The 27,366-nt window shown below is 39.0% G+C and overlaps 1 protein-coding gene across 1 annotated transcript in view; it reads left to right on the forward strand.

Moving 5' to 3' along the window:
* Positions 1-8,496, forward strand: part of Agbl1 (ATP/GTP binding protein-like 1) — an 895,108-nt gene extending 886,612 nt beyond the window's left edge. The window contains exon 23 of the mRNA NM_001199224.1: positions 8,277-8,496. Coding sequence (NP_001186153.1) covers positions 8,277-8,496 — 220 coding nt within the window. The remainder of the gene's footprint in view (positions 1-8,276) is intronic.
* Positions 8,497-27,366: the final 18,870 nt, after the last annotated feature.

Here is a 27,366-nt window from a genome sequence, read left to right on the forward strand (position 1 = left end):
GTATTGTTGTACCTAACTCTTACCATATTACTTCATGATAAATAGAACTGGTCATCCTGCTTTCAACCAGAATCTGTGTAAAACTATATTTTATTGAATAGGTACTAGGCACATACAGTTTTTTTTTCTTGTCATTATTCTCTGTAAAACATACTGCAACAACTATTTACATATCATTTACATGATATTAATTATAAGTAATTATGAGATGATTTAAAATATATGGAAATATATGCATAGGTTATATGCAGATCCCTTGCTTTTTTTTTTAATACATAAGAGAATTGGAAACTAGATATTTAGTATCTTCAGGAAACACTAGATACAGGGAGAATGCTTATATTATGATTTTCACCTTAACTATTAGGAAACTGCTGGAAATTTTCAGGTAACTTCTTTGAGTCATTTGACCCCTTACTGAGTGTTATGTGCAATTTTGCAACTGATCAGTATTTAGCTGCTACCAATGATGGTTTGTGCTATTATTAATAATTATTTAAATGGAATCCACTAATAAAGTGTCTGAAGGTGTTATTGAAAGGGATAATTTCAACTAAGATTTGGCTCTTTCTGCTGAGCTGACTGATTGCAAGAAGCCACCCTGCCATTCTGAAACAGTGGAAGAGCCTTCAGCAGTCAGTAGCACTTAGCCATCCCCAAACTACCAAAATTAGTTTGAAAATTTGCATACAGAACTGAGGTGTTTTTCAGCAGATGTTGAGTATTTCCTGCATTTTAGATTTTTCTTTTCATTCTACTCCTGTGAAGGGTGAAAGAACCAAAAATATTTTCAAATGCATGAGTTATTGACATATTCCAACATTTGTGAATAGCAAAATACATCTTATATTTGGCTCAACTCCTTCACCCTGTACCACAGAAGATTGTCAATGACTTTGTTAACCTTTAAGCTTGATACTGTCCAAAATATTCTGGATAAAGACCAAAAAAGGAGATGATAGAAATCAATGTAAAAGTACTATGTGCTGGGGGTTAGGGGAGGGCACTACCAACACATCTTTGTGCTGATTGGTGCAAACAGTATGGAGACTATTAAGGTGCTAAGGTTGCTCTTAAAGGATAACTGAAGTCAAGTGTTTTGAGCCTCACTAAATCTATCTGCAGCTGATAATTTTTGAGAAACAAAAGGAGAAAAGCTATGTCATGCCTCTCCCAAAGTCTTCATGGCTTTTGGATTTGCTTTGAGGACAGTTTTTTTTGGAGAAGGGTATAATGTTGAGAACATTGAAAACACCTGCTGAACCCTCTGACACCAATGTGAGTGGTGTCATTATGGTTGGTTCTATCCCTGGGATGCTGGTCCTGAGTTTTATAAGAAAGCATGATGAACAAACCATGATGAACAATCCAGTAAGCAGCATCCCTCCATGGGCTCTGTATCAGCTCCTGACTTCAGGATCCTGCCCTCTGTTAGTTCCTTTCCAGGCTTTCTTCAATGATGGACTGCAGTGTAGAAATTTAAGCCATTTAAACTCTTTCCTCCCCAAATGGATATTTGGTCCTGATGATTTGTTGCAGCAATAGAAACCCTAACTGAGGCACATAAGAAAACAAACTCTTAAAAAACCAAAAAACAAAACAAATCAAAAAAAATCCTAAAGGAAGGAAGGAAGGAAGGAAGGAAGGAAAGAAGGAAGGGAGGGAGGGAGGGAGGGAGGGAGGGAGGGAGGGAGGGAGGGGAAGAAGAAAGAAAGAAAGAAAGAAAGAAAGAAAGAAAGAAAGAAAGAAAGAAAGAAAAGGAAAGGAAAGGAAAGGAAAGGAAAGGAAAGGAAAGAAAAGAAAAGAAAAGAAAAGAAAAGAAAAGAAAAGAAAAGAAAAGAAAAGAAAAGAAAAGAAAAGAAAAGAAAAGAAAAGAAAAGAAAAGAAAAGAAAAGAAAGAGAGAGAAAGCAAGCCCCCTCCCTACCTCATCAGTTACAAAGAAATTAAAGGAATTGTAGTTTGGGAAATAAAATGACAACAACAACACTGAGTAAAATTTCCAAAAGCAACTTGTATAAATATGAGTGCTTACTTAGCTTGATTGATCCCCACAAGCACACGTTTTTCCTCATGTAGAAAGTGCTTCTGGTGTTTAAGAAAACTTAAAAAAACATTTTCAAGAACAGCTTCACATTCCTACTAAGCAATGTTTTAGGAATTGACTCCTCTTTGTTATTTCATATAATGGCTATTTTTAATCTTTCTCTTAATAATCTTAATTTTCATTTTATCACAGTCTTTTCCTAATGATGACTGTTGATGAATATCTTATGACATACGTATATGTCTTCTTCATGCCATCTACATATTTCATAACTACATTTTTATAATCCTTCTGAGAGCCCTTTTACAAATTCTAAATGTGACTTCTTTATTACATGTGTGTTCTGAAAATAATTTCTCACAGTAATTAGATTGTATTTTTCATCTTTTTAATGAGCTCTTACATGATAAAATTTTATTTCTGATGAAGTCCAATCTATCAGTTATTTTTCCTTTACAGATCATATTTTATGTTATTTCTAAGAATTCTTTGTCTAGACTCATTTCATTTACCATTTTCTAGATACTTATGCTCTGAAAACATTGCAGCTTTGGATTTTACGTTTGAACCTAAAATCCATTCTGAATTAAATTTGTATGAAATATAAAGTTTATGGAAGATTATATTTACATTTTGTCGCGAGGCATTCAGTTACTTGAAAACAGGCAATTTTCTTCTATTCACTAACTTCCATTTTTGTAAGATTGCAATCAATTGGCTTTATTCATGTGCATCTACATCTGTGTTCTCTGCCCTCTATTGGTCTTGTCTGTCACTCTTGCAATCCTGAAATGTCATGAACAGCCACTATGTATATCTTGAATTGCAGTGGTAAGCTGGGGTTATAACTCAATTGGTAGAGCACCTGCAGAAAATACACAATGCCCCAAGTCTGCTATCTAGCACCACATAAACCTTGCATGATAGCTTATATCTGTGATTCTAGCACCCTGGAGGATAGGGTGGGGGACATGTTGCAGGAATGTGAATTCGAGTAACCTTAACTACATACTGAGTCCATTGCTACCCTTATATGTGATTCCCTACCTTCAAACATTGATTCAAAGAATGATGTAGTGGCCATTCTCACTTTGGTATAGTTTTCAAAACCATCTTAGATATTTTGTGTTCATTTTCCCTTTCCATGTAAACCGTATAATAATCTCAGTTTTCAGTCTTTACAACTGTGAGTTCCTGAAGCCATTTCTCCTTGTCCACTTGTTTAAATGTCTTTCCTTTCTGTGATCAGCTTCCTATGACTGTTTCTAGGGCATCTAACTCTGGCATGTGTCTGGTATCTGCTTTGTTAGATTAATACCCAAGTGCTTCATTTTTGTTCAATAATGAATATATTATAGCTATGATAGTGATTTGTTACTGTGTGGAAATGGAGTTGAGTTTTGCATGTCCACAGTCTTCTTGACCCACAGTTGGGGGAGGTTTGGGGCTTTGACTATTTTTGACATGTTTCTAAAAGGACAGTATATTTTTCTGATTTACCTGTGCATATATTTTTCATTCTTCTCTTACGTTCTTTACCAAAACTTCCAGTAGAAAGCAATGATGAAATGCTATAACTTTATTCTTCCTAATCTTAACAGAAAAATCAGTTCACCACTTAGCCATTGTGTCCCTCATCAACAGTTTGTTTTGTAATATTCTTTGTCAGTATGAGGAGTTCTTTGTATTTATAATTGTGTCCTTTTTATCATTAAGGAAGATAAGATTTTATCAATTGTTTTTGAATAAATGTATATGATGTCTTGATTCTTGCACAATATCCTATTAATATAGTGGATTACAATTATTGAATTTTAAATTTTAAACCAGATTTAACTCCCAAGATTTGACTTCATGTGGTCAGGGTTTATAATTATTCTGTAAAATACTGGATCCAACATGCTAATTTTTTAAAAGAATAAAATATTTTTATTTATGAGGGATGGTGTTTTTCAATTGTCTTTCTGATTACAATCCCTATTTTGGATATCTTTGTGTTACTAGATTTATAGAACGAATAGAAAGTATTCCCTCTTATTTTCTGGAAGAAATAGTACAGAACTGTTATTTTTCTTTAATCATTTTGCATACTTCTCTAGTGAAAATATCTGAGCCTAAGCACTTCTTCATCAAGATGTTTGGAATTACAAATCTAACTTTTTGAATAATCCCAGAGACATGGGGATGATCCATTCCATATAAGTAACCTGTTGCTTTTTGGTTTTGGTTTTGGTTTTGGTTTTGGTTTTGGTTTTGGTTTTTTGGGTTTGGGGGGGTTTGGGTTTTTTTTTTTTTTGGTGTTTTTGTTTTTGTTTTGTTTTGTTTTGTTGGTTTGGTTTTGATTTGGGTGTTTTGTTTTGTTTTGTTTTGTTTGTATAATTCTCTCTTTTTTTAATTAGGTATTTTCTTCATTTACATTTCCAATGCTATAGCAAAAGTCCCCCATACCCTCCCCCCCCACTCCCCTACCCACCCACTCCCACTTCTTGGCCCTGGCGCTCCCCTGTACTGAGGCATATAAAGTTTGCAAGACCAATGAGCCTCTCTTTACAATGATGGACGACTAGACCATCTTCTGATACATATGCAGCTAGAGACACGAGCTCTGGGGGGTATTTTGTTTTTGTATTTTTTCTTTCATTGTCTGAGGAACTAATGTGTATTATTTCCTGGGTGCTAAGTTTGCATGTGTACAGATTTTGTTGTTGTTATTTGTTGTGTTTTTAAATTACTTTTGTTCTTTTACAGTCTAGTTGTTACCCTAGTCAGCCCTCGCACAGTTCCTCATCCCATTTCTCTTCTCTCCTGTCTCCAAGAGGATGTCCCCCCATCCTGCTTTTTTGTAAAAAAAACAAAAAACAAAAAACAAAAAAAAAAAACAAAAAAAAACCTCTTTACCATCCTGCAGATCCCTGAAATCCTGTAGTGTTGGAACATGGTTTATTTCTGATATTTTCTTCTTCATCAACATTTAATTATTTTTCCAAATAGCCATCTCTTTCTCACTACTTTCATATATTCAGTTTTCTCCCCTTATATTAACTCTTGTCCTTATTTTAATTACCTCTTTCTTCTACTTGATCTGCATCACTTTTTTTCTTTTTGTTCTATATGCTATAGGTGGTAAATTATATTTAATATCTTTGATATTAAACTTTTTATTGTATGTTTTATGTAAGTTTTCTTCATTCTACAAGCCAAACATGCCTAGAACTCATGGCAATCCTCCTGCTTTAGTCTCCTAATTACTGGGATTCAAAATATGATGTACCACACTATGCTAGATTTTAAGCATTCACTGATACATATTTTTTTCTTGGCATAACTTTATCTGTGACCAACCGATTTTCATTTTCCATGCTTTTAAACATACGATTTTCTTGCCTTTGAGAAATCCTCTTTGGTTTGTTTAGCCATCTAAATGTTGGTGAAAAAAATGTTGGTATGCTGTTACTTATCTTTGAAATCTACACCAAGCCATTATGGGCTATGGATAGGTGAAAAATGATTATTTTAGCAAATTCAGCCATACATATTTGTTTTTGTATATATAAGAAAAGCGCCAAAAGTCTATCCATTTAAGAAAGTTCATTGCACAATTTAACTTGTATCTGTTTTTTTACATCATTAATAACCAGTGATATAATACTTGTGTCATATATAATAGCTACAAAATTTTAGAAACCAGAAATTTTCAAAAAGCAATTAAGAACATAACTACATAAAATTATCTGTAGCAAAGGTTTTTCAAAATATCTCTCACATACATGTTCAGTTTGGCAACTTTTTGTTTTGCTGAGTTCTCGCACATTCTAGATATTCTGTAGGATAAAATAGATATGAATTTGTCAAGTCATGAACACTGCAATTAAATAGCTAAGTTCTGGTTCGATACAAATTCAGTAACTCTCAGAGATTAATAGAGAGGGGTTTTACAGTATAGGCAAACTTTATCAAAATGGTCTCTTTGTAGTTAGGATGGATATGTTAATGGAAACATGTTTCATTTACTTGGATGTTGAGAGCTTAGAAGATTATAAATGCAAGGAATTGCTTGAATGAGTAAAATATTGGAGAGACTTCAAGTCTGACGTATGTGAAGGATAATAACATGATCAATTTATCAGCAAGACTCTGGTGGGAGGCCACACGTTTGTGCTTGACTGGAGCAGACTCTTCCAGTAGGCCAGGCCTTTTTAGAGTAAACTGACCACGTTTACTTCTGAAAATGAACCCTGTTTGAAAGGTCACTAAACCTACTGATGTTCATATTCCATTTAGAAGCAATGGAGAGTTGCTGCGAGGTACTAAATCTGGAAATGACACACATTCTAGAGAGATTACTAGCAGCACCCGTTTATCTCCAATAATTACTGCAGTAGTGTGGGTGGGGAGCAGCATATTTAAATGCAGACTTTTCTTCTGTACTGTGTTTTAGTGTCTTTTTAACATCCTTGGCAGAGAAATGGAATTGAAATTTGTTGACTGACATTCTCTCACAAGGCACACTGCTAGACAATATCATTGTGCTTCTCCACTAGAACTCACCTCATCAGCTGAGTTCTCTCCAATGTCCCATAGCCAGGATTCGAAATCAGGCTCTTGATGTTCGAATGTACTGTCACAATAGTACCCAGGAAGATAGCAGGAGAGTTTCAGACACTCAGGATTCTTGCTGAACAGAGTCTATCTACTGCTAGGTAGCTTTGACTTTTCTTTATTCAATGACTTTATGACTGACAATTCAGTCTGTAAACTGTAATGTCCATTTCAGGCCATGAGACTGTGCAAACAAGGTTTGCATTTCTCTCCCCTTGTCTCCATTTGTGACTCATCAGACCTTCAGTTTATGGAACATAGCATGTGCAGAGCACGGGGGAGCTCCTGTCCATCAGTAAACAATTAAGAAGCTGGTCTGATTCATTTCCTGAGCTAACGTGTAACCATGCCACTGATTACCCATTTCCATTGTTTATGGAGACACAGGTGGATGAACAGCACTGCCTGATTTATGAAGTGCTTGCTTTCTATAAATCACAAAGCAGAAACCCAGCATGCTGCTAATCCTAATTGGTTAAGTCCTAAGTAGGGAGTGATTAGAAAATCTTCAGGTATCTCATGCAAATGAGGGAGATATATGGCTCCTGGGGAGGAAATTCCCTCTGTTCACATTATGCAGTAAAGTCTTTGGTCCATCACAGCCCCTTCCTCTTGTCTTTTGCTGCTCAGCCCCTGTTAATCCTTCAGCTGTTGATGAATTAGAGAGAGGGGACTAATAATGGAGAAGTATAAGCATAGAAGAAATAGAATGTTGTTTACTTACATGCTCATTTATTAATTTCAATCTGTATTAATTTCTGTTTCCAATAAACTATTCATCATGATGCAGGAGAGCTCTGTGAGACCCACAGCGTGAATTGGTAGAATGAAGATTATTATGTCTAGTAGTCCTCTCTACCTTGATCCCATTCTACTCTGTCCTGGGAAAGTATACAATAGCATTCTTAGACATTCAATTACAACCTTCTGGTTGTGACGACATGAAGCTTAACCCATTTTTAGTGTGCTGCATATGCCAGGCTATCTACATATTTTAGGTGGAAGTTTACCAATTGAAAATAAATGCAGAATTAGTCAGCAGAGAAAGAAAGGACTCTAAGGATTTTGAATGATGTCCTACTAATTCCCAAGAGAGGAATGGAAGACAAAAGGGTTTGAGTGTGAAAACCACTTAAGGGAGGAATGAGCATTGAACTCATAGCATGGACAAGAGAGGGGTTCATGATTCTCCAACTCTTGTTGTGAATCTGCTGGAAGTTGATGGCTGTTTTGAGAGGAGGAGCCCGATTTCTTGAGGAGTATGGCCTCTCTTATATTTCCCATTGCTCAGAGGACAGCCCTAAATCCATCACATACAGGCAGCACTAATTGGTCTTAGTGGGTTATTAAGAAAAGGAGAATAAGGAGTTAAGAGGTAGTTGTGGTATAGTAGGGGGTCTTGGAGTAGTTGAACAGGGTAGTGAGAAATTTTCAAAGAATAAATTACAGCAAAACTCAGAATGGGGATTGGCTACCTGCCTGTTACATATTATAAGCTTTCTCCTTCTGGCTAACTTATCTTTTTCTTCCCCCTCCCATTTTCTTCCATCCTGTGTCTATTTCCCTTTCCCTGTGTGCTTTTCCTTCCTCTCCTCCCCCATTCTTCTCTTTGCTGGGGGAGATAAACTACAGGTGCAGTAGCAGCAGCAGCAACAGCAGCAACAGAACCTCTGAGGTAGATGATGAGCCATATTGCATGGAGGAGATTGACTACAGTGCTGACAGCAGCTCAGACGCAGAACAGAACTTCACTGAACTGGACCGGCAGATCCAGGAGTGTGCCTTGAACAAGGATGAAGAAGAAGAAGAAAAAGAGGAAGGAACAGGATGGAGAAGAAGATCTGTCACCTAGTCTTGAGGTTCAGTGACATCTCTGTGTCTCCAGCCATTGGACTAGTGGCTATCACATGGCTGTCTCTCTGTTAGATATATAGCACCTAAGCTAGTAGAAAAACTAGTCTGTGTGCTGTTCTAGCTCTTACCATCCATAGACACTAGGTATGTCATAATTTTAAGATTTTATGTACACAGCATGCTATCATTACACTTATAATTAGACTTGGGTGGTATTTTTAGGTTTGAAATGGGTCCTTCTTACACTGACCTCAGCTCTTCACCAGTCTTGGACCTGACACCGAAGGAGACTATAAACACAGAAGAGGGCTTTCTTCTTGGATTCTCAGAAGGAGTCCTAAGCAATTAAGTTGTTCTAAATATGAATGTTTTCCCAAGACAATAGCGTCTGAGCTTGCAGCACCGATACCATTCCTGCTAATATCCTGAAAGGCTTGGTATTTCTTCAAGTCCTGGGTAATCCAACATAAAAGCCCGTGAAACCAAGTCACAGCAAGTATTGTCTTCGATGTTCTGTAAGTGTAATTTTACAGAGGCTGGAGAAGCCAGAGGTTGGACTATCTTCTATGGTAAAGAACATGATGACTGGTTTTCACAAATTTCAAATGTGTACCTCTTAAGCCATTTAAATACACACTGGAGATACAAGATGTGCTGGGAAATCCATTCATTACAGAATCAGAGAGACAGATGTGGTTCATATCCTGCATCTGGCAGTGGCTTGTTCTGAAAACATAAGCAATTAATTAAATCTCCATGAACTTCAGGGTTTTTATATTTGTCTTGGGAATGGGCATATCTATATCACAGTTATGGTAAAGATGAAATGAGATCATATATGAAAGTGTGCAACTTGGCACCTGCTACATGCTAGCACTACCTCACAGCACATTTCCCAACCAGAGCAGAGAACTCTATGTGATTATTTGCAGTTTTAAGCAAACCCTCTCTTGAGTCTGGAGTCACATGTTGTTAATGTATTTCGTGCTAGAAGAGATTCCACTGTGGCAAAGGAAGACACAGAGGAGAAGAACAGAGACTAAACATAGAGAAAAATAGCAGAGGACCTTGTAGCAGAGAGAGGGACATGGCTTTGAGACTGAACTGTGAGATGAACAAGACTAGTGAGAGAAAGCCTGAGAAATCATGGGATGTGGATACCCATGGGGAAGGAGATGTATACTATAAGTGACAGTTACTGTACACATGGTGTTCATATTTAGTTAGAATTGGATTTGACTATGAGAGAGAGAAATTAAAAAAGTAGTGGTAGATTTCAGAAATACTTATCTTTTATGTGGAATTCCATATGGGAAGAATATTATAGCTACTTGATATCAGAGACCCAGAAGTATCTGCTACTTCTTCATGTACTCTGTGTGGTGTGGGTTCTGCTCTTAATCTAGGATGGCTGCAGCATCATCAATCTTTGCATCTGCATCCCATACCTCAACTACAACAACAAAACCAACAAACAAACAGAAAGTGTTTTCTATCCTTGAAATTTTTCACATAGAATTTTTGCTTAACCCAAGCCAGACTATGAAAGAGTTTGAAAACTGTCTGAGATAGTCTTTGAAATTTGAATATTATTATAAAAGAAACAGACAATACTGCATGTATGGTGATGACTGCCTAAGCTGTCTACCACCTGAAGATAGTTTTTTAAACATTTAAATCCCAGAGAAACTCCATGAAAGGCATGGAGAAAGACTCTGCACCAAGATTTTGAAGAAAGGATTGCCCATTGCAGTTTAGAGAAATCAGAGCATTGGTAGTCTTTCCCTTTCACACCTCTTTTTCAAATTCTTGCTACATCTCAGAAAATCTATCCTTTCTATTAAGAAATTCAGTGTTCTGTAACATTCACATAAAGTTGAAGGGAAAAAAAATCGAAAGACAATTCAAATTCCAGACCTATAGCACCTTGTAACCTCTCCTGTGTTCATCGTCCTACCTTCCTGCCCTCAAAAAGAAGATCAAAAAATAGCTCTGGATTTTCATTGACTGGAGGAGTCAAAGACATAATCTTGCTGAAATATAAACCACCAAAAAGGGCAGGGAAAAGGGTGATCCTGCTGGTAAAGAGAGATCCTTGCCAGGAATTAGTACCCCAGTCTTAATATTTCAGGGTTTAGTGACTAGTCATTTGACTGAATTTTGAGTGAGAAGGACACAGTTAGCTTCTCTGTGGAAAATTTTGGAAAAGTCATGGAATATTCACTGATCCATCTGTACAGAGGAGGGATATGAAATACCTACTGTATGCTTTGTACTCTACTGAGCTCTATGACTGCAGATGAAAGCAAAACATGTCTTCAAATTCAAAACTCAACTGAGAAATGCTAACAATAAATATTTTATTTTATTATGATGGTATAAACATTTTACTTTATTATGATGGTATACATTTCATTTTATTATGGTATTATGGGTCATGATGAAATTATACAAAGAATAATATGAAAAATATTGACTCTAATATGAATATTCATGTTGGTAAAATTTTATCAAAAGAGAAGGTAATAACTACAGTTACTATTGAAAGGTATTCATGAGTTCTTAGGAATTAAAAAAAACATGCTAAGAAATGGAAAGTATGTGTTCAAAGGCTTTAAGTGAGGCTATAGTTTGTAATAAAATGATCAACATGGAAAATTAAAAGACTATATTTGTAAATTGGAAAGAAAAAACTATGAAAATATGAAAATTTAAAAAGCAAATAATAGTCAGACTGGGTAATATGTTGTCATGAGTTAATGAAAAGGTTAAATTTGGTTGTGAGTGGTTGATGGGTAGGGATTTATATCAGAAATATGCCCATCATGTTTGTGTCAGTGCCACAACCCATGTGTTCATGGGCACTTGTTGGCACCCACTTCATGCAGGATGTTCACTGGCTTGAAGACTACCTCTGAGTGTGACAACATACTTGCGGGGCAGAACACATACAATGAGGTGAAAAGAGGGAGTGTGGTTTGAGATGGGGACACAGTGAGTTGGAGAGCTTCTGTAAATGAGAGGTACAGCTTGGAAATAAAGTTCAGAGTCACTCCTGTGCATATAGACATAGCTCCCCCCACCCCATACAATCACACATGTATGTGTCTATATATGATCAATTTCTTGAGCTATAAAGTTCTTCAAATTCCTTCTTGGAGTGTGTAAATCCTTTAGTGGGATTCTTTTTCTATGATTAGTTTTCAATGACCTGATATGGATTCTTGGGAGATGGCTCAATTAGCAAAGGGCTTGCTACTCAAGAATAAAGATCTGAGGCAGGATTCTTGACAGCCATGTGAAAAGCTGGGTGCTGTGGTACATACATGTAAACATATTCTGGAGAGAAGCAGAGACTGGCTGATATCTGGGGCTCAGTGATGTGCTTTCTGAGCCAGTCAGTAGGCCCTGTGTACTGACCAGGAAGGACATTGTCTAGCACAAGAAAATAAAGAGCTCTTGAAGAAGACCTGCCATCTGTTGACTTCTGGTCTCCCACATGCATTACCACAACACATAAACACTGGACTGTTCACCCACGTATTCATATAAAACACCACAAATTTAAAAAAAAAATAGAAGCCATTTCAAACGAACTTTTGGCTATGTACAATCTTTTATAATCATCTTAAGCCAAGTTGTGATTTCTCTTCTATGTCCCCATCTATACGTCAATACATACACAATGCACACACGCACACGATACCAAGATATATTTTATAATCGCTACATCTGTATATATATTATTTTTAGCAATGTTATTTATGTGCCTTTTATACACACATCCCATGCTCCACTGAGCAGCAGGCTCTGAAATGCATAGGCTTGCTACTGTCCTGCATCTCTCTTTGTACCTGGTATGCTTCCTTACATGTTTCAGGATTTTAAACCATGTCACTACCCCTTCCCAATTCAGTTTCTAACTGAGATGTAAAACAGCCTAATGGAATTATGCATATTTTATTTACATTCTTCTATCTCCCATTTCAAATCATAATTTGTGTTATGGAAAAGTTTTCATTTAAAAGGTATCTCTCATGGACATGGCCTGCCTCTAGGGTGGTGGTTATCTCAAGGACTAGTCTTTATTCAGGCAAGCTAAAAATGAAATGGTGGCCTTGTTCTTTGTACATGATGCAAATGTTCAGATAGCATGTTGAAGATACAGGGACAGCATCTCCCTGCCCCCAGTGACTGCAACATCCATCCAAGTGCTACAGATGCTACACTCACTTTGGTGAGAACTAGCCATGTATGTGGTGTCAACCTAGCTGCCTGGCCATTGGCGATCCACTGATGGCAATTAACATCCCACAGTAGGATTCATTGCCTCCAGTTTCCTCTGAGCTGCCAGAAAAAGGATTCTGAGTCACAAAAACATTTGAAAACAGCCTGATCCCTGAGTTATGAGATTGTACTGAGGGCTGCCAGCACATGTAAGGAAACATTACACCCCAAAGGGAGGTGAAATCCTCCTGCCCAGCTTCCATTTGTCAGTCTGGAAAAACTTAGCTGTGGAGTGGATTTCATATTCCGAGAGGAGCCTGTTCCTACTGCCAAGAGCAGAGGCTTCCAGGAATGCCTGACATAAGTCATCCTTGTTAGGGACTCAGCACAGTGACCCACAGGGTTGATGTGAACATTTGGATCCACATTAGAGTGATGGATTTGCTTTGCCCTGCTGATACCTCTCACCCAGAGCCCACCAAAGGCTCCAGCCTTGGAAAGACACACAGCCAGTAGCTGATACTCAGCATGAGAGCTTTTTGGGCAACAATAATTCACCAGGCCTGGAGCCTGCTGTTGTCTGCCTAACAGATGTCCCCTTTTGTTTGTGTTACAGTTGGGGTTTTTTGATGTCCAATGCATTCTTGATAGCAAAATGTTGTTCAGGAAAATTGTGCACTGTAAAGGGAAATTTTGTAAAGTGTATTTCAGTACCTAACTCTACCCTGCTTTATGGAACTGTTATATTTACTTGACACAATGAATATGGCATTAAATGTGAATTCCCTATATCACAGGGGAAAGAGCAAGGGGAGGGAGGGAGGAGAGAGGGAGGAAGACAGAGATAGATAGAGACAGGCAGATGCAAAGAAACAGAGATGGAGACAGAGAAGGGAGAGAGAAAGGAGGAAGGAGACAGACAGAAACAGATAGAGACAGAGGCAGAGAGAGACAGACAGAGAGAGACAGGCAGAGAAACAGAGAGGCAGACAGAGACAGAAAAACAGAGAAACAGACAGAGATGGAGAGAGGGAGAAAGGGAGAAAGGGAGAAAGAGAGGAAGAGAGGAAGAGGGAGAGAGGGAGAGGGAAAGGGGAGAGGGAAAGGTGATGATTTGGAGTAACACACAGATTTGGAGATAGACACTTGGATGAAAAACAAGCTTCCTTGATGATCAGTCCTTAATATAAGGCAATTTACAAATGTATGTATCTTTTGGGCCTCCTTGGTCACAGAGCAAAATGAATTCTGCTCTTGGAAGAGAGCACACACTGAATGTAGTGACCACACTCAAGTCTCAGGACCAATGACTGAGGGAAATCTACAATTCTAGATCATGAGAAACTTTTAATAATCCCTAGGGTTATTGATGGGTTAAAATGACTTTCATGGTGGCAGATAAGTATGAAGACTATCCCTGACCCGGTGATAAACTCAATGCTTCTTTGGAAGAATCTGGCTGAGGGATTGGTTGTGATCCTGGTCTCTTGGCGTAAGGTAAGACTCAGCAGTGAGTTCATTTCTGGGTCAGTATGGAATGCACAAGCAGAACCTATCAATCCTGTGTCTAACTTCCATGGCATGGAGGCTAAAGGCACACGCTTTCTGGGTTAGAGCACCAAGACCAACTCTGAACTCCAGATTTAGGAGACTGATATTACAGAATTTCAGCAGAGGAGGAACCTTCTCTTGGTCTCAGACCCTGCTCTTGGTCACTTCCAACTTGTGGGAATATAGGCAAAGGCAGCCTCTACTTTCAAACAAAAGTCTCTCCTTACAGGGGAAATTTTAGTAAAGGTGGGAGTTGGAGTTTGTCCAAGAGGAGTCAAGAGATTCCCACTTTGGGTCTTTCCACATCACCAGGAATGGTGGACACTGGTGGGAACACAACAATGATTGAATATGGCTGCTCCCTATCTACAGCCGACCTGGACCCTGGTGAGCATTACCATGTCTCATCCTAGCAGCCCTCTTTTGATGGTCAGGTGAGGATGTCAGGGCACAAAGCAGGTAAGGTCCTGTGTAATGTTATTCAGGGAGTGAAAAAATGGGTTTATACAGACATCCTGAGTCGTGCTTCTCCTCAAAGATCCTTAAAACCCACCAAAGCCTAAGAGCATCTCCTTGTTTTCAGGATGGTGTGTTCTACACAATGATTATTCAAGACCTGATCCAAATATGAACTACGGATTCCACGTATCTTTGTAAACCATCTCAAGTTCAAACTCACCAAGTTCAAAGTCTAGCTACTCATTATCTCTCCTCACTTAATTCTTTACGTCCATTTCTTAAACAATAATGATCCTACAAATGGGAACCTCTATCTTCCTGCCATGGCCCATATTCAGAGCAGATGCTTAAGAGATGGACCAGGATGTGTGGTCAAGGCTGTGCTCAGCTTTCCTGTGACTATGCCCACTATGTACTCTCCTTGTGACATCTATAACTATTTCCTCCCTTCCGTCATCTCCCTTGACTTAATTTCCTTCCTAGCTCGAGTATCTGCATAAGCAGGTGGTATTTAGAATGGGAAGTACCTTCTATTTCCATCAGTGGCCCCATTTTATCCTATGCAAGGGGAATCTAGCACTGGAACCCCTCCTGACCCAGTCAGTTTGCAAGTTTCTGGTTTTTCTCTCTGAGCAAAACCCCAAGCCCCATATGCTTCAATGTCCTTTCCTCCAGGAAGTCTCCTATAGTTTCTAAATTCCCATATTGTCCTGACGAAATCTGCATGGTGCTGCTGTGAGCTCTTACATCCTCCCATCAGACTGTAATTTCTGAAAAAAAAAATAGATTATTTGTTACCAGTGGTGAACATGTGTTGGGCTTACTTTAAATATGTATTGAATGATGGAGACCGTAATTTCCATTGCAAAAACCTCCTGAAAACTGACCTCTTCCTGGTTGCTGCAGTAACCTATTAAACACAGATAGACACGCTGTACAAAAGTAGGACACACATGTGTCTGGTACTTACAGCAGTAAAGAAGCATCCAGAAAAAAATAAAATAATAAAAAAAAAGCATCCTCTTTCCTAATCTCTAATTTCCAGAAGCAGCCTTGTTTCTTTTTCTCTCCATGGCCTGTAGAGGTCAGAAAAGGGCCTTGCTTTCCAATCACTGGCTGTCCTCTGTCCCCATTAGAATTCGCCTGGGTATGTATAATTAAGCCAGCTGAGGCTCAGCACATAGAAACGGAAACGCATTGACTTTAATAAAACAGAGTGTAAAACAAGTTGAGATTGACTCTAGCCTTGTTTACTCTCGCATACTTGTAATAGTGGTCGGTATATTCCCAGTCAAAGAGACCATCGTCCTGGGAACTGAAGCATGTCCTTTCATTGCGACTGCAGCCTGTCCTAACAGGCAAGACACACTAGCTCAGTGCTCCTGGCTCACTGGAAACAAAAATTAGAAAGAAAAAAAAAAGTAAGTTCTGTTTCTTAAGGGAAAAGAGGCAATGACAAAGAGAAAGTGGGCACCATGAAACGCAGTCCCACGGATGTTCTTACCATTTTGTTTGATTTATTTTTTTCATGGTCACAAGGAAATTGGGAATCCAGAAAAAACAATGATAGCCAGACTCAAAATGGGGCAGGCATTTCGGCGAAACTAAGTAAGTAGCGTTGTTCAACGGGGAGTTTTGAAAGCCAAGATGTCATGATATTGGCATGCTACTTCATGGATGGACTTTCGTTTCTCTAGGTCTCAGTTTCCCCATTGAAAACCGAGGACCTAGATCAGATGAAAGCAAACATCACTAACATTTCTACCATTCACAAGCATGGCATTGGATGCCCTGCAGAGACCGCTACTCAGAGACTGCAGACTGGCTGGGCCAGTGAAGAGGCAGCATGAGGCAACTCACACTGCTTCTCTGTCTGGAGAGGATGGAGTCCAGAGCTGGACAATGATCCTTTCAGAGCTGAGAGTGATGCCCTTGACACCTTGCCAATACCCAGCAGAATAAGAGCTTCCGAAATTGGGGCTAAAAATAAATAATGAAACCAAGTGACAACATAAACAGAAAGAAAGAACAGAGCGCGGACTTGAGTCAGCAAACTTGTGAACAGGATAGAGAAGAATCAAATTCATTTTCATCTCTGTTGATTGGCTGGTTAGGTGGCTGGACTCTTAGAATTCAAATCATAGTTAGTGATGTGTTTGATGCCACCCTGGGGGAAGGAGGAAGAGGGCTGAGCAGAGGCGTGGCCGCTCGCTCCCTCTCTCTCTGGTCCATTTCCTTTCTGTGGCATAGTTGGCCCCTTCCTTCTAGCTGTCTTTTTGTTGGTTGTTCAAAGAAAGAGCTCTTACACAGTCCTTCCCCTGTCTCTGGCCGCATCCTGGACCCAGGCCAGCTGCCCTCCTCGACCTCGTCTCTCAGCATTTGGGGCCCAGCTTCCTCTTTGCCTTTCTGAAGCACACACCGCATTTTAATCCAAAACGACTTTCAGATCTGACTGTTTGGGGCAGGACGTGTGCAAGAGGTTTCAGGAAAGGGAGCTCATAGCTGTTGGGTCTGTTTCATACTCAAACCAGTCTGCACTTTCATGTGGTATGCGAAGAAGCAGCAGACATTTAACAACCACAGGGGAAACTGGACCAATTCTCTCTATAAGCCCTATTAAGTTCATCCAGGTCTCAGTTTCCAAAGCTGTAGATTCAGACCTGGAGGAGACTCTCCTTCCCCATTCCATTGTATACATTTAGGTATATGCAAATGTGAGCATGACTAGGCCAAAGAAACCTTCTGTGAATCAGACAATAATGTACATTAAATATTTGGAGGTGTACACTAGCAGAAAGGAAAGGAAGAAAGTCTCCCAGTGTGGCTGGGGAATCAAGAGCCTCTGAAACATCCTATGTAACATGAAAATACAATGTCTAATATTTACTTCTAGATTGTGTCTTATTTGGGGTGGGTAATCTCACATCGTCTCATGTCTAGCCTTTGAACTCTCCAATTAGTTTCCTTGAGCTCCAAACAGCTAAGCTCTAAAGATATCTGAAGTAGATAAAATATGAGATTGTTTAATTTGGATGAAAACAGGTGAGACCTTCAAGGAATCCTAAGCAGGTAGAGGAAGTTTGAATACTTTGTTTCTAAAACATTAGAGATCAACTTTATAATACTTTAGAAATGATAAGACATTGGCAGAAATCCTTATCATCAATCCATTTGTGGGTTAGATCTTATCAACTCCCAGAGACTTTTGGGATCAAGTCACTCTGGTTATCCCATATTAAGATGATACACCAACAGTGGCACTACCCACCAATGCATGTTGAGTGGTTGCTAAAGAGACCAACTTAGTATCTATAGTATGTATACTTACTGTCTCCATTTCCCCCCAGAGACCAATAATATTGTAAAGAATGTTGTTTAGGGACAAAGATGCCTGTTTTCCCATGTTATTTCCCAACCCCACCCCAGAGGCAAATTTACTTTTATGCATTTTTCTTCAAATTAAGTTAGAAATGGATCTGTGATTTTCATCATCTCATTTGCAAACTTTTTCAAGATCGATCACTTTCCCATGTGCCCATCAATCTTGATTTTTCTTGGTCCTCCATTCCATATTTCTAAAGGAAAAGGCCCACTGGCATTTTGATACAGTTCTTTTATGAGTTGATGGTGGTAGTAGGTGCTGTGAGTGGAAAATGTGAGAAACACTATATGGTTTTCCCCAAATGTTCAGAGCAACATTCTAAAAGATGAACATTAATTTCAAACAGAGGTTAAGTAAATATCATAGAAGAAACAGTTCTAACAAAACCACGTTTGGGTTGGGATAGGTGGTGTGTGCCTTAGAGTGCCTGCTATGGATCCGATTCTACTGGTAATGCCAGTGAGTGCTCTAAATCACATCACCTGCTCATATGATGATGAGACTTTCTTCAGAGATCAAATTCTACCAGCTCTGGAAGAGGGCTGGGGCACTCCCATCCCCTCCTAGACTCAGATCTGTCTTGCAATGTGAAACATCAACACATTTCAGATCATTTTCAGTTTATTTTATAAGGACAAGAGTTTATCTTTCTAATTCTTAAACAATGGCTGCCTCTCAGCTTTACTTAGCTTCTACTTAAGCACCGGTGCGTACATGAGCCAGCTATTTCAACAAGTCCACTCAACTCAGCAAAGAGCAGTTTGAGAAGGAAGACTTGAGTCAGCTTTCCCCTCCTCTGTTGTAATGGGTTTCCATGGAGCTTAGTATACTCCACTGGTGATCCAGAAAGTTCATTTACCTGAGCTATGTTTCTTTCTTTTTTTCCTGAGTATTCTTGTTCTTATTGGATTGTTGATTGCTGTTGTTAATGTCTTATCTGAAGTCTCTGTAAGATTACAAAACCAACAATATCTCAAAAGCTAAGGGCATACAAGGCTCAAATGGCAGATTGAAACCAATGCTCATATCCTCAGGAATCATTGATAATTATCTGTCTACCTTATGTTCTCTCTTTTTCTTTTCAAGAATGTTTTATTTATTCTTTGAAAATTCCATACACTATAATTTAAATATATTCTCACTTCTCCCAGCCCTTCTAACCTCTGAGTTTTCCTTTCTTCCTCTACCTCTACTGAGTCAGGTTTCTGTTGCCCAACTAGTCTTTGGAGTGGGGCCTGCCCTGGTGTGTGGCTAACTTAACCATGGAGTCACATCTTTAAAGAGTACTGACTCTGCCTCTCCTAGAAGATAACACATACAAACAGCTCCTTAGCCTGTGGTTGGAATTCATGCCCATTTTCCTCTCTCTGGACCAGGATGTTTTTCTGGTTTGAGCTTGCACAGGTCTTGTACATCCTATCTTAACATCTGTAAGTGCTCGGCTGTGTCCATCAAACACTGTTTCCTAAGTGTCAACCACCACCTTTGACTCTTCAAATCCACTTCCCCTACTTCAGATAAAACGGCCGAGCATTGGGAGAACAGGTGTGATATGCATGTCCATTTAGGGCTGAGCACGCCTGCCTCTTATTCTTTGCATATTGACAGGTTGAGAGTCTCTATATTGACAGTGGCTACAGGAAGATGTGGGTTGTGAAATGTTCTTATCTAGAAAGAACATGGGGCTATTAAGCAAAATAATTTACTGTCTCTGTAAAGAATATCATATAGATGTGATAATAGCTCTTGAATGGTGCTGCATACACCTAGGGATATAATAAGACATTGTACTGCTCTGTTGGGAAAAATATCACAGTTTGATGTCTCCAGAATCTTCCCTTTTTGAAATTCCTGTATGACAGGGGTAATGACAAAATAAGAAGGGAGCTTCCTTTGAGCCTTGGGAGTTAAGGGCAGCTCCATGGGGTATATTAATGTGAGCCTTAGTTTGTGTTGCTGCAGACGAGATCAGGGTACTTAGAGCATCACAAAGTGTAGGAGGAGTCCTAAAGTTCTGTATGAGGAAATTCCTTGACTTTTATACTCCAAGTGCATCCTGCTTGTGATTACAGAGCCATCTACCTTGAGCTCTTTCCTGGAGAACCATGTGTGAATTTGCTTCTAAGCTCAGTAGAGTTATTTGCTAAATTCTGCTCCTTGCAGAGTAAAGACTAAGTTATTTATTTTGCCTTACTGGTTGTCTTCTGTATACTGCCATCAGCATCTCCTGCCCTCAGTCTTCTTCCTCATCTTATGACATCCTAAAACCATCCACAGTCTGTTGACCCTACTCCTTAAGTTTAGTGACTATTTTTGTGTTTTGTTATCTTGGAAATCCTCTGCTGGTATGTTTAGCTAAATCCACTCTGATGATAATTTCTCTTCTGTCTATAATGTAGCACTACCACTGAAGTGTGGGGTCTTTTCATAGTCACAGGGTTCAACTGTATGTAGTTGTTTGAGTGAAAATGGTTCCCCTAGGGTCATATATTTGAATACCTGTTTATCAATGGTGGAATTCTTCTGGAAGTATTAGGAAATGTGGCCTTGCTAAATGAAGTGTTTCATTGGGGGTATGCTTTGAGGCTTCAAAAGACTCACTGTTTCTGGTGCATTCTTTCTCTCTCTCTCTCTCTCTCTCTCTCTCTCTCTCTCTCTCTCTCTCTCTCCCTCCCTCCCTCCCTCCGTCCCTCCTTCCCTCCGTCTCTGCTGCATGGTTGTGGATCAAGATGTGTGCTCTCAGCCTTTCTGCCATGACATCATTAAGGATTCTAAGCTTCTGAAACAGTATGCAACATTAAACACAGGCTGCTGTAGTTATGGTGTTTTATACCAGCAATACAAAGGATAACCCTATTAAAAAATGGGGTATAGAGCTAAACAAAGAATTCTCAACTGAGGAATACCAAATGGCTGAGAAGCACCATGAAAACTGTTCAACATCCTTAGTCATCAGGGAAATGCAAATCAAAATAAACCTGAGATTCCACTTCAAACCAGTCAGAATAGCTAAGATCAGAAACTCAAGTGACAGCAGATGCTGGCGAGGATGTTGAGAAAGACAAACAATTCTCCATTGCTGGTGTGATTGCAAGCTGGTACAACCACTCTGGAAATCAGTTTGGTGTTTCCTCAGAAAATTGGACATAGTACTACTGGAGGATCCAGCAATACCTCTCCTGGTCATATACCCAGAAGATGCTCCAATGTGTAATTAAGACATATGCTCCACTATGTTCATAGCAGCCTTATTTATAATAGCCAGAATTTGGAAAGAACCCAAATGTTCCTCAACAGAGGAATAGATATAGAATATGTGTTACATTTACATAATGGAGTACTACACAGCTATTAAAAACAATGAATTTATGAAATTCTTAGACAAATGGATGGATCTGGAGGATATCATCCTGAGTGAGGTAACCCAATCACAAAAGAATGCACATGATAGTCACTCACTGATAAGTGGATATTATCCCAGAAGCACAAAATACCCAGGATACAATTTGCAAAACACATGAAACTCAGAAGGAAAAAGACCAAAGTGTGGATACTTTGATCCTTCTTAGAATGGGAACAAAATACCCATGGAAGGAGTTACAGAGATAAAGTGTGAAGCAGAGACCGAGGAATGACCATCCAGAGACTGCCCCACCTGGGGATCCATCTCTTAAACAACCACCAAAACCAGACACTATTATGGATGCCAACAAGATTTTGCTGACAGGAGCCTGATATAGCTGTCTCCTGAGAGGCTCTGCCAGTGCCTGACAAATACAGAAATGGTTGCTCCCAGCCATCCATTGGACTGAGCACAGAGTCCCCAATGAAGGAGCTAGAGAAAGTACCCAAGGAGCTGAAGAGGTTTGCAGCCCCATAGGAGGAACAAGAATATGAACTAGCCACTATTTTCAGAGCTCCCTGGGACTAAATCACCAACCAAAGAAAACACATGGTGGTACTCACGGCTCCAGCTGCATATGTAGCAGAGATGGCCTAGTTGGTCATCAATGGGAGGAAAGGCCCTTGGTCCTATGACGGTTTTATGTTCCAGTATAAGAGAGTGCCAGGAAGTGGGAATGGGTGGGTTGGGGAGCAGAGGGAAGGGGGAAGGTATAGGGAGTTTTCAGAGGGGAAACTAGGAAAGGGGATAATGTTTGAAATGTAAATAAAGAAAATATCTAATAAAAAAAATTAAAAAAAAAAAGAAACTGGGTAAATTATTGAAAATCCTTTTATTTGGAAGACCTTTCCCAAAGTGAACCTAAATCCTTTATATTCACAGTACCTCAATCACTGTTTCTAATGACACTTTTTAAAGCTACATGATTGTTGTTATAGATATCCATATCTATGCTTTCTTGTGTAATAAACTGCATTAAAAGTAAAAGAAAAAAGAAAGAAATGAAAAAAAAAGAAAAAAGAAAAAAAAAAAAAGGCAACTCAAACTCAAACACCATGACTCAAAGGAAGGGTATTATATAAAGGCAAATCTCACTGAGGTTTATTTTTATATTTTTGCTTACCATAGATAGTAGTCTTAGAAGGTATTACATAATCTTATGTTAAACTGAAACAGTTTAAGTACTGTATTGGCCAGCCATGATCTCACTGGACTTTGACAATCCTGTGAGGAGAATACTGTTATGAGCTCCACTCTCCAGCACATTAACTTCTGAGGAAATTGAGGTATAGAGTTTTGATGCAATATGCACAGTTAGTCCAAGATTAAGTTGGGATATGAACCTATTATGTACTAGGTTTCTGAAACAAGATGCCATGGATCTATGTATCCTGGATTCCATAAATCTATCTAAGTTTAACTCCCAACTATGCTGTGGGATGAGTATGACCAAGAGTTACCCATGATCAGAGAAAGATGCACATAGACATTTGTGTAACCTACTTAATTCAGACGCCCTGCAGCTGTGGCTTTAAGCTGAAGCCCTGTGTGGTGTGTTCACATCTCCATCTGCATCTCAAAGTTTTAAATAGTTATGTGGGATGCACATATTCTCTCATCTATGACTATGAAACTTAATGTTTGAGGCAGGGTCTCTTGCTGAAACTCACTGACTAGCTATGTTGGCTGGCTAGAGAGCCTCTAAGATCCTCCTGTCTCTGCTCAGTGCTGGGGCTGTGGAAGGTGTGTACCACCAGAGACAGCTTCTGATGTAAATGCTGTGGATCTGAAATCAAGTCCTCATGTGTACTCAGCAAACACTGTATCTACTCTGTCTCCAGGCCAAGAGTGCACATTCTCTTAGTGTCCTCTCCTCAGACTATTTGCTCCTTCAGAAGCAGGGAATAATGCTATAAAATTTTAAAACGTAATTTGAGACCTTTAAGAATATTTATTTTATTTTCAAATTATATATGGGTATATGTAATATGTACAGGTGTTTTCAAAAGCCAGAAGAAAATGTCAGTCTCCTGAAGCTGAAGATGCAGGTTGTTGGATGCCACCAGATGTGGGTGTTGAGAACTCCTTTGAAAAACAGCAAATGGTCTTAACTCACTGAACCATGTCTCTAGTCCACAAAATGTTAGTCAAATGCTCATAGTTGCATTATAAGCTGACAGTAAATGGGTAGATGCTCACATGGACTTACTTAAAAACATCCTATGTTCAGTTACAGGGGAAAATTGGTTAATTTTATTATTCTCTAACTTATTTTCTGGATCACTTTATATTTATGTAGATAAGAAATGCAGATATACTCTTAAAGACAAACATGTTTAGAATTAGAAACTAGGAATAGCAATGGGCTAATAAATATGAGACTGTATTTATCAAAGAAGTAGTGTTCAGTAGACCTGACAACTTTAAAACTATAAAAAGTTCACAGTGGAAATAACAGCAGAAAATAAAATGATATGAGCAAAACATAACAAAAAAGAAACATCCAGGAAGCTGGAAGTCAAGTAAACAGAAGGCATTGAACTGTCAACATTGAGTAACTGTAGTTATAAATTTTGGTTCCATGCATTATACCACTAAGTGCCATGGAATATCAAGCATGATCAAGAAAAGGAATGGGGAACTATTTTTCATTCATTATCTAAAATAAAATTATCTAAGATTTTTGTAGTGAAACCCATCTAGGTAAGAAAGTCGAAGCTAGAAAAAGACCTCTGGGAAACAATGAGAAAGATTAAAATGCAAACAGTCAAGCTCAGAATAAATAACTTAGAGAAAAACTAAGCCTGTGTGTGTGTGTGTGTGTGTGTGTAACCAGCAATATGAGCCATTTTCTAATGAAAACTGCTAAAGAAGAGAAGCCTTTTCAGTCTAACAAGTATAGTACACAGTGAGAAAGAAAGAGAATCACTGAGAGCATCTTCACACAGAGCCAGAGGTATAGGCAGAGGATGGAAGCTGGTGGCAGGCAGTTGCCCTAGCTACACACTGAGAAGGTGACAATATCCTAACTGCTCTTGCTCATCCTTTAGTTTTGAATTACACTAGATAACTTTCAAAGGATAATGAAGAAGTAGAGAGGGTAACTAGATCTGTTGAATTATGTGGGCTTAGTACAGATTAAACTGAATTGCAAAGACAGTCTCCTTCAGTTGTCTGCATGATGCATTTACTTGACATTCAAAGATCACTCTCTACACTATAGCCCGCCCTGACTGTCTTTGTGGGCTTATCTGCAAATATTCAGGGCCCAGGAGCAAGATTCCATTCAAATGGGTCTCTCTTCTATTTCCTGCATCTCTCTGGCAAGGTCTCACTTTTTGGCTGCTTCTCCTTCTCTTCAAAAACCAGATCAAATCTTAAAATGTCCTCTAATCTGAATATGATTTGTAAATCCTCTCTCTTCTTCCATCTATGACCTCTGATAGCATTTATTATGCAATTAACTATGTCCTTCCATGCTCCTCTAATGGCCCATTTATCTCTTTCCCTATGGTCTGATATTTTACCTTTGTCTATCATACGTTGGCAAGCATATTGTTAACCACTGAAAGGAAGACCATGGCATTCCATAGAATATCATAATATTATTCATTATTGTGTATTTCTTAATTTAACCTTTCTTACTGATATTATTACCTTACCAAATTCTCACTATAAAATTTCATGTTAAGAATTATTTTCCATCCAATAGCTGACTGTGAGCATCCACTTCTGTGTTTGCCAGGCCCTGGCATAGCCTCACAAGAGACAACTATATCAGGGTTCTTTTAGCAAAATCTTGCTGGTGTATGCAATGGTGTCAGCGTTTGGAGGCTGATTATGGGATGGATCCCCGGTATGGCAGTCTCTAGATGGTCCATCCTTTCGTCTCAGCTCCAAACTTTGTCTCTGTAACTCCTTCCATGGGTGTTTTGTTCCCAATTCTAAGAAGGGACAAAGTGTCCACACAGTCAGCTATTGGATGGAACACAGGGCCCCCAACGGAGGAGCTAGAGAAAGTACCCAAGCAGCTAAAGGGGTCTGCAAACCTATAGGTAGAACAACAATATGAACTAACCAGTACCCCCGGAGCTTATGTCTCTAGCTGCATATGTATCAGAAGATGGCCTAGTCGACCATCATTGGGAAGAAAGGCCCCTTGGTCTTGCAAACTTTATATGCCTCTGTACGGGGGAATGCCAGGGCCAAGAAGTGGAAGTGGGTAGGTGGGTGGGGTCTGGGGGGACTTTTGTGATAGCATTTGAAGTGTAGATGATGAAAATACCTAATTAAAAAATTTTTAAAAAAGAATTATTTTCCTCAGTTTGTTTATGAGACTAAAAAGAACTTGGAAAGCCGGGCTGTGGTGGCACACGCATTTATTCCCAGCACTTGAGAGGCAGAGGCAGTGGCAGGCAAATTTCTGAGTTCATCGCCAGCCTGGGCTACAGAGTGAGTTCCAGGATAGCTAAGGCTACACAGAAAAACCCTGTCTCAAAAAAAACAAAACGAAACAAAACAAAACAAAACAAAAACAAACAAACAAAAGACCTTGGAGACGTTAAAACCTAACCTTAAATTACATAGCAGATAAGTGAAACAGAAAATATTTTAAGTCATGTGAATAGGGTAAAAAATTTCTATATTTGCCCATAATTATACCCTTTTTTGTATCATCTCTGTAAAGGATCAATCAAAATAAGAAACATAATATTTACAAATACAAAAGAGATTCTCTATAGAATTATCAACAATTCTAATTTAATTTTTATATAAAATTTTTGACAGTGTCTCAAAAGTTAATTAAATATGTAGGTATATTTTCTAGTCAGACTTACTTATGTATTTACCTGTTCTCTCTCTCTCTCTCTCTCTCTCTCTCTCTCTCTCTCTCTCTCTCTCTCTCTCTCTCTCTCTCTCACACACACACACACACACACACACACACAAGTGCACACACATGAATACAAATACACACAGAAATGCAATCATTCTCACCATGACAGATTAGCTGGTAAGTACGGCTTGGGGTTCTGCCTGAAAGAATAGTGCTGTGCCAATAGCACAGTGAATGATCTTCATTGCCAAGGACATGGAGAACCTTTAGTCCCATTCAAGGAGAAAAGTGTGTAATTGTAACAGGATGCTTCAGAGCTCAATTTTATTGCAAGCATGCCCAGAGCTTATTGATTAGGTTTATGGTCGGCATATTACTTTGAAATAAGACCCTGTTAGTAGAAATATTAGCTCTGAAGAGACTCTCCTGTTGAAAAGCTGTGTCCACTCTTGTATTAATCATGTTTCTGGGAAGTATAATGAATGGGAAGAACGCACAGCAGCCATGATGTTTGTTCTCTTTCCCAGGTCATTCTCTATTCAGGAGTGAGAAGCATGACAGCATTGAAACTTATGAATGCATGAGAAGCCTGCCAATTGGAGGGAGACCTGTGGAGGGGATAGCACTTTCAGATTCTTCATAGGTTATCTGGATAACTGCACATCTTAGCATCATGTGCATTGTAATCTGTGTGCCTGATGAGAATCACAAATGTTTCCTGTGCTGTGACCCCTCACCCCTCAGCACTTCTCAAGTATGAAAATTAGTTGTGCGGCTCTTAGAGCAAAGATGAGCCCCACTCTTGCATAGTAATTCAGAGTCTGTGATGAAGTCTAGTAAAATGCATTTCTAACAAGTTCCCAAGTAATACTGATGATGTTGGTCCAGAGTCTACCCTTGGAGAACCTACTTGTGTGTTTATATGACATAGGAATATCATACTCCCTCAAGAAAATGAGTTATAATACCTTTGCATAGTCAGCTTTTCCTAGCACTGGTCCTGTGTATT

Source organism: Mus musculus, chromosome 7 (genome assembly GCF_000001635.26).
Source record: "Mus musculus strain C57BL/6J chromosome 7, GRCm38.p6 C57BL/6J".
Lineage (NCBI taxonomy): Eukaryota > Metazoa > Chordata > Mammalia > Rodentia > Muridae > Mus > Mus musculus.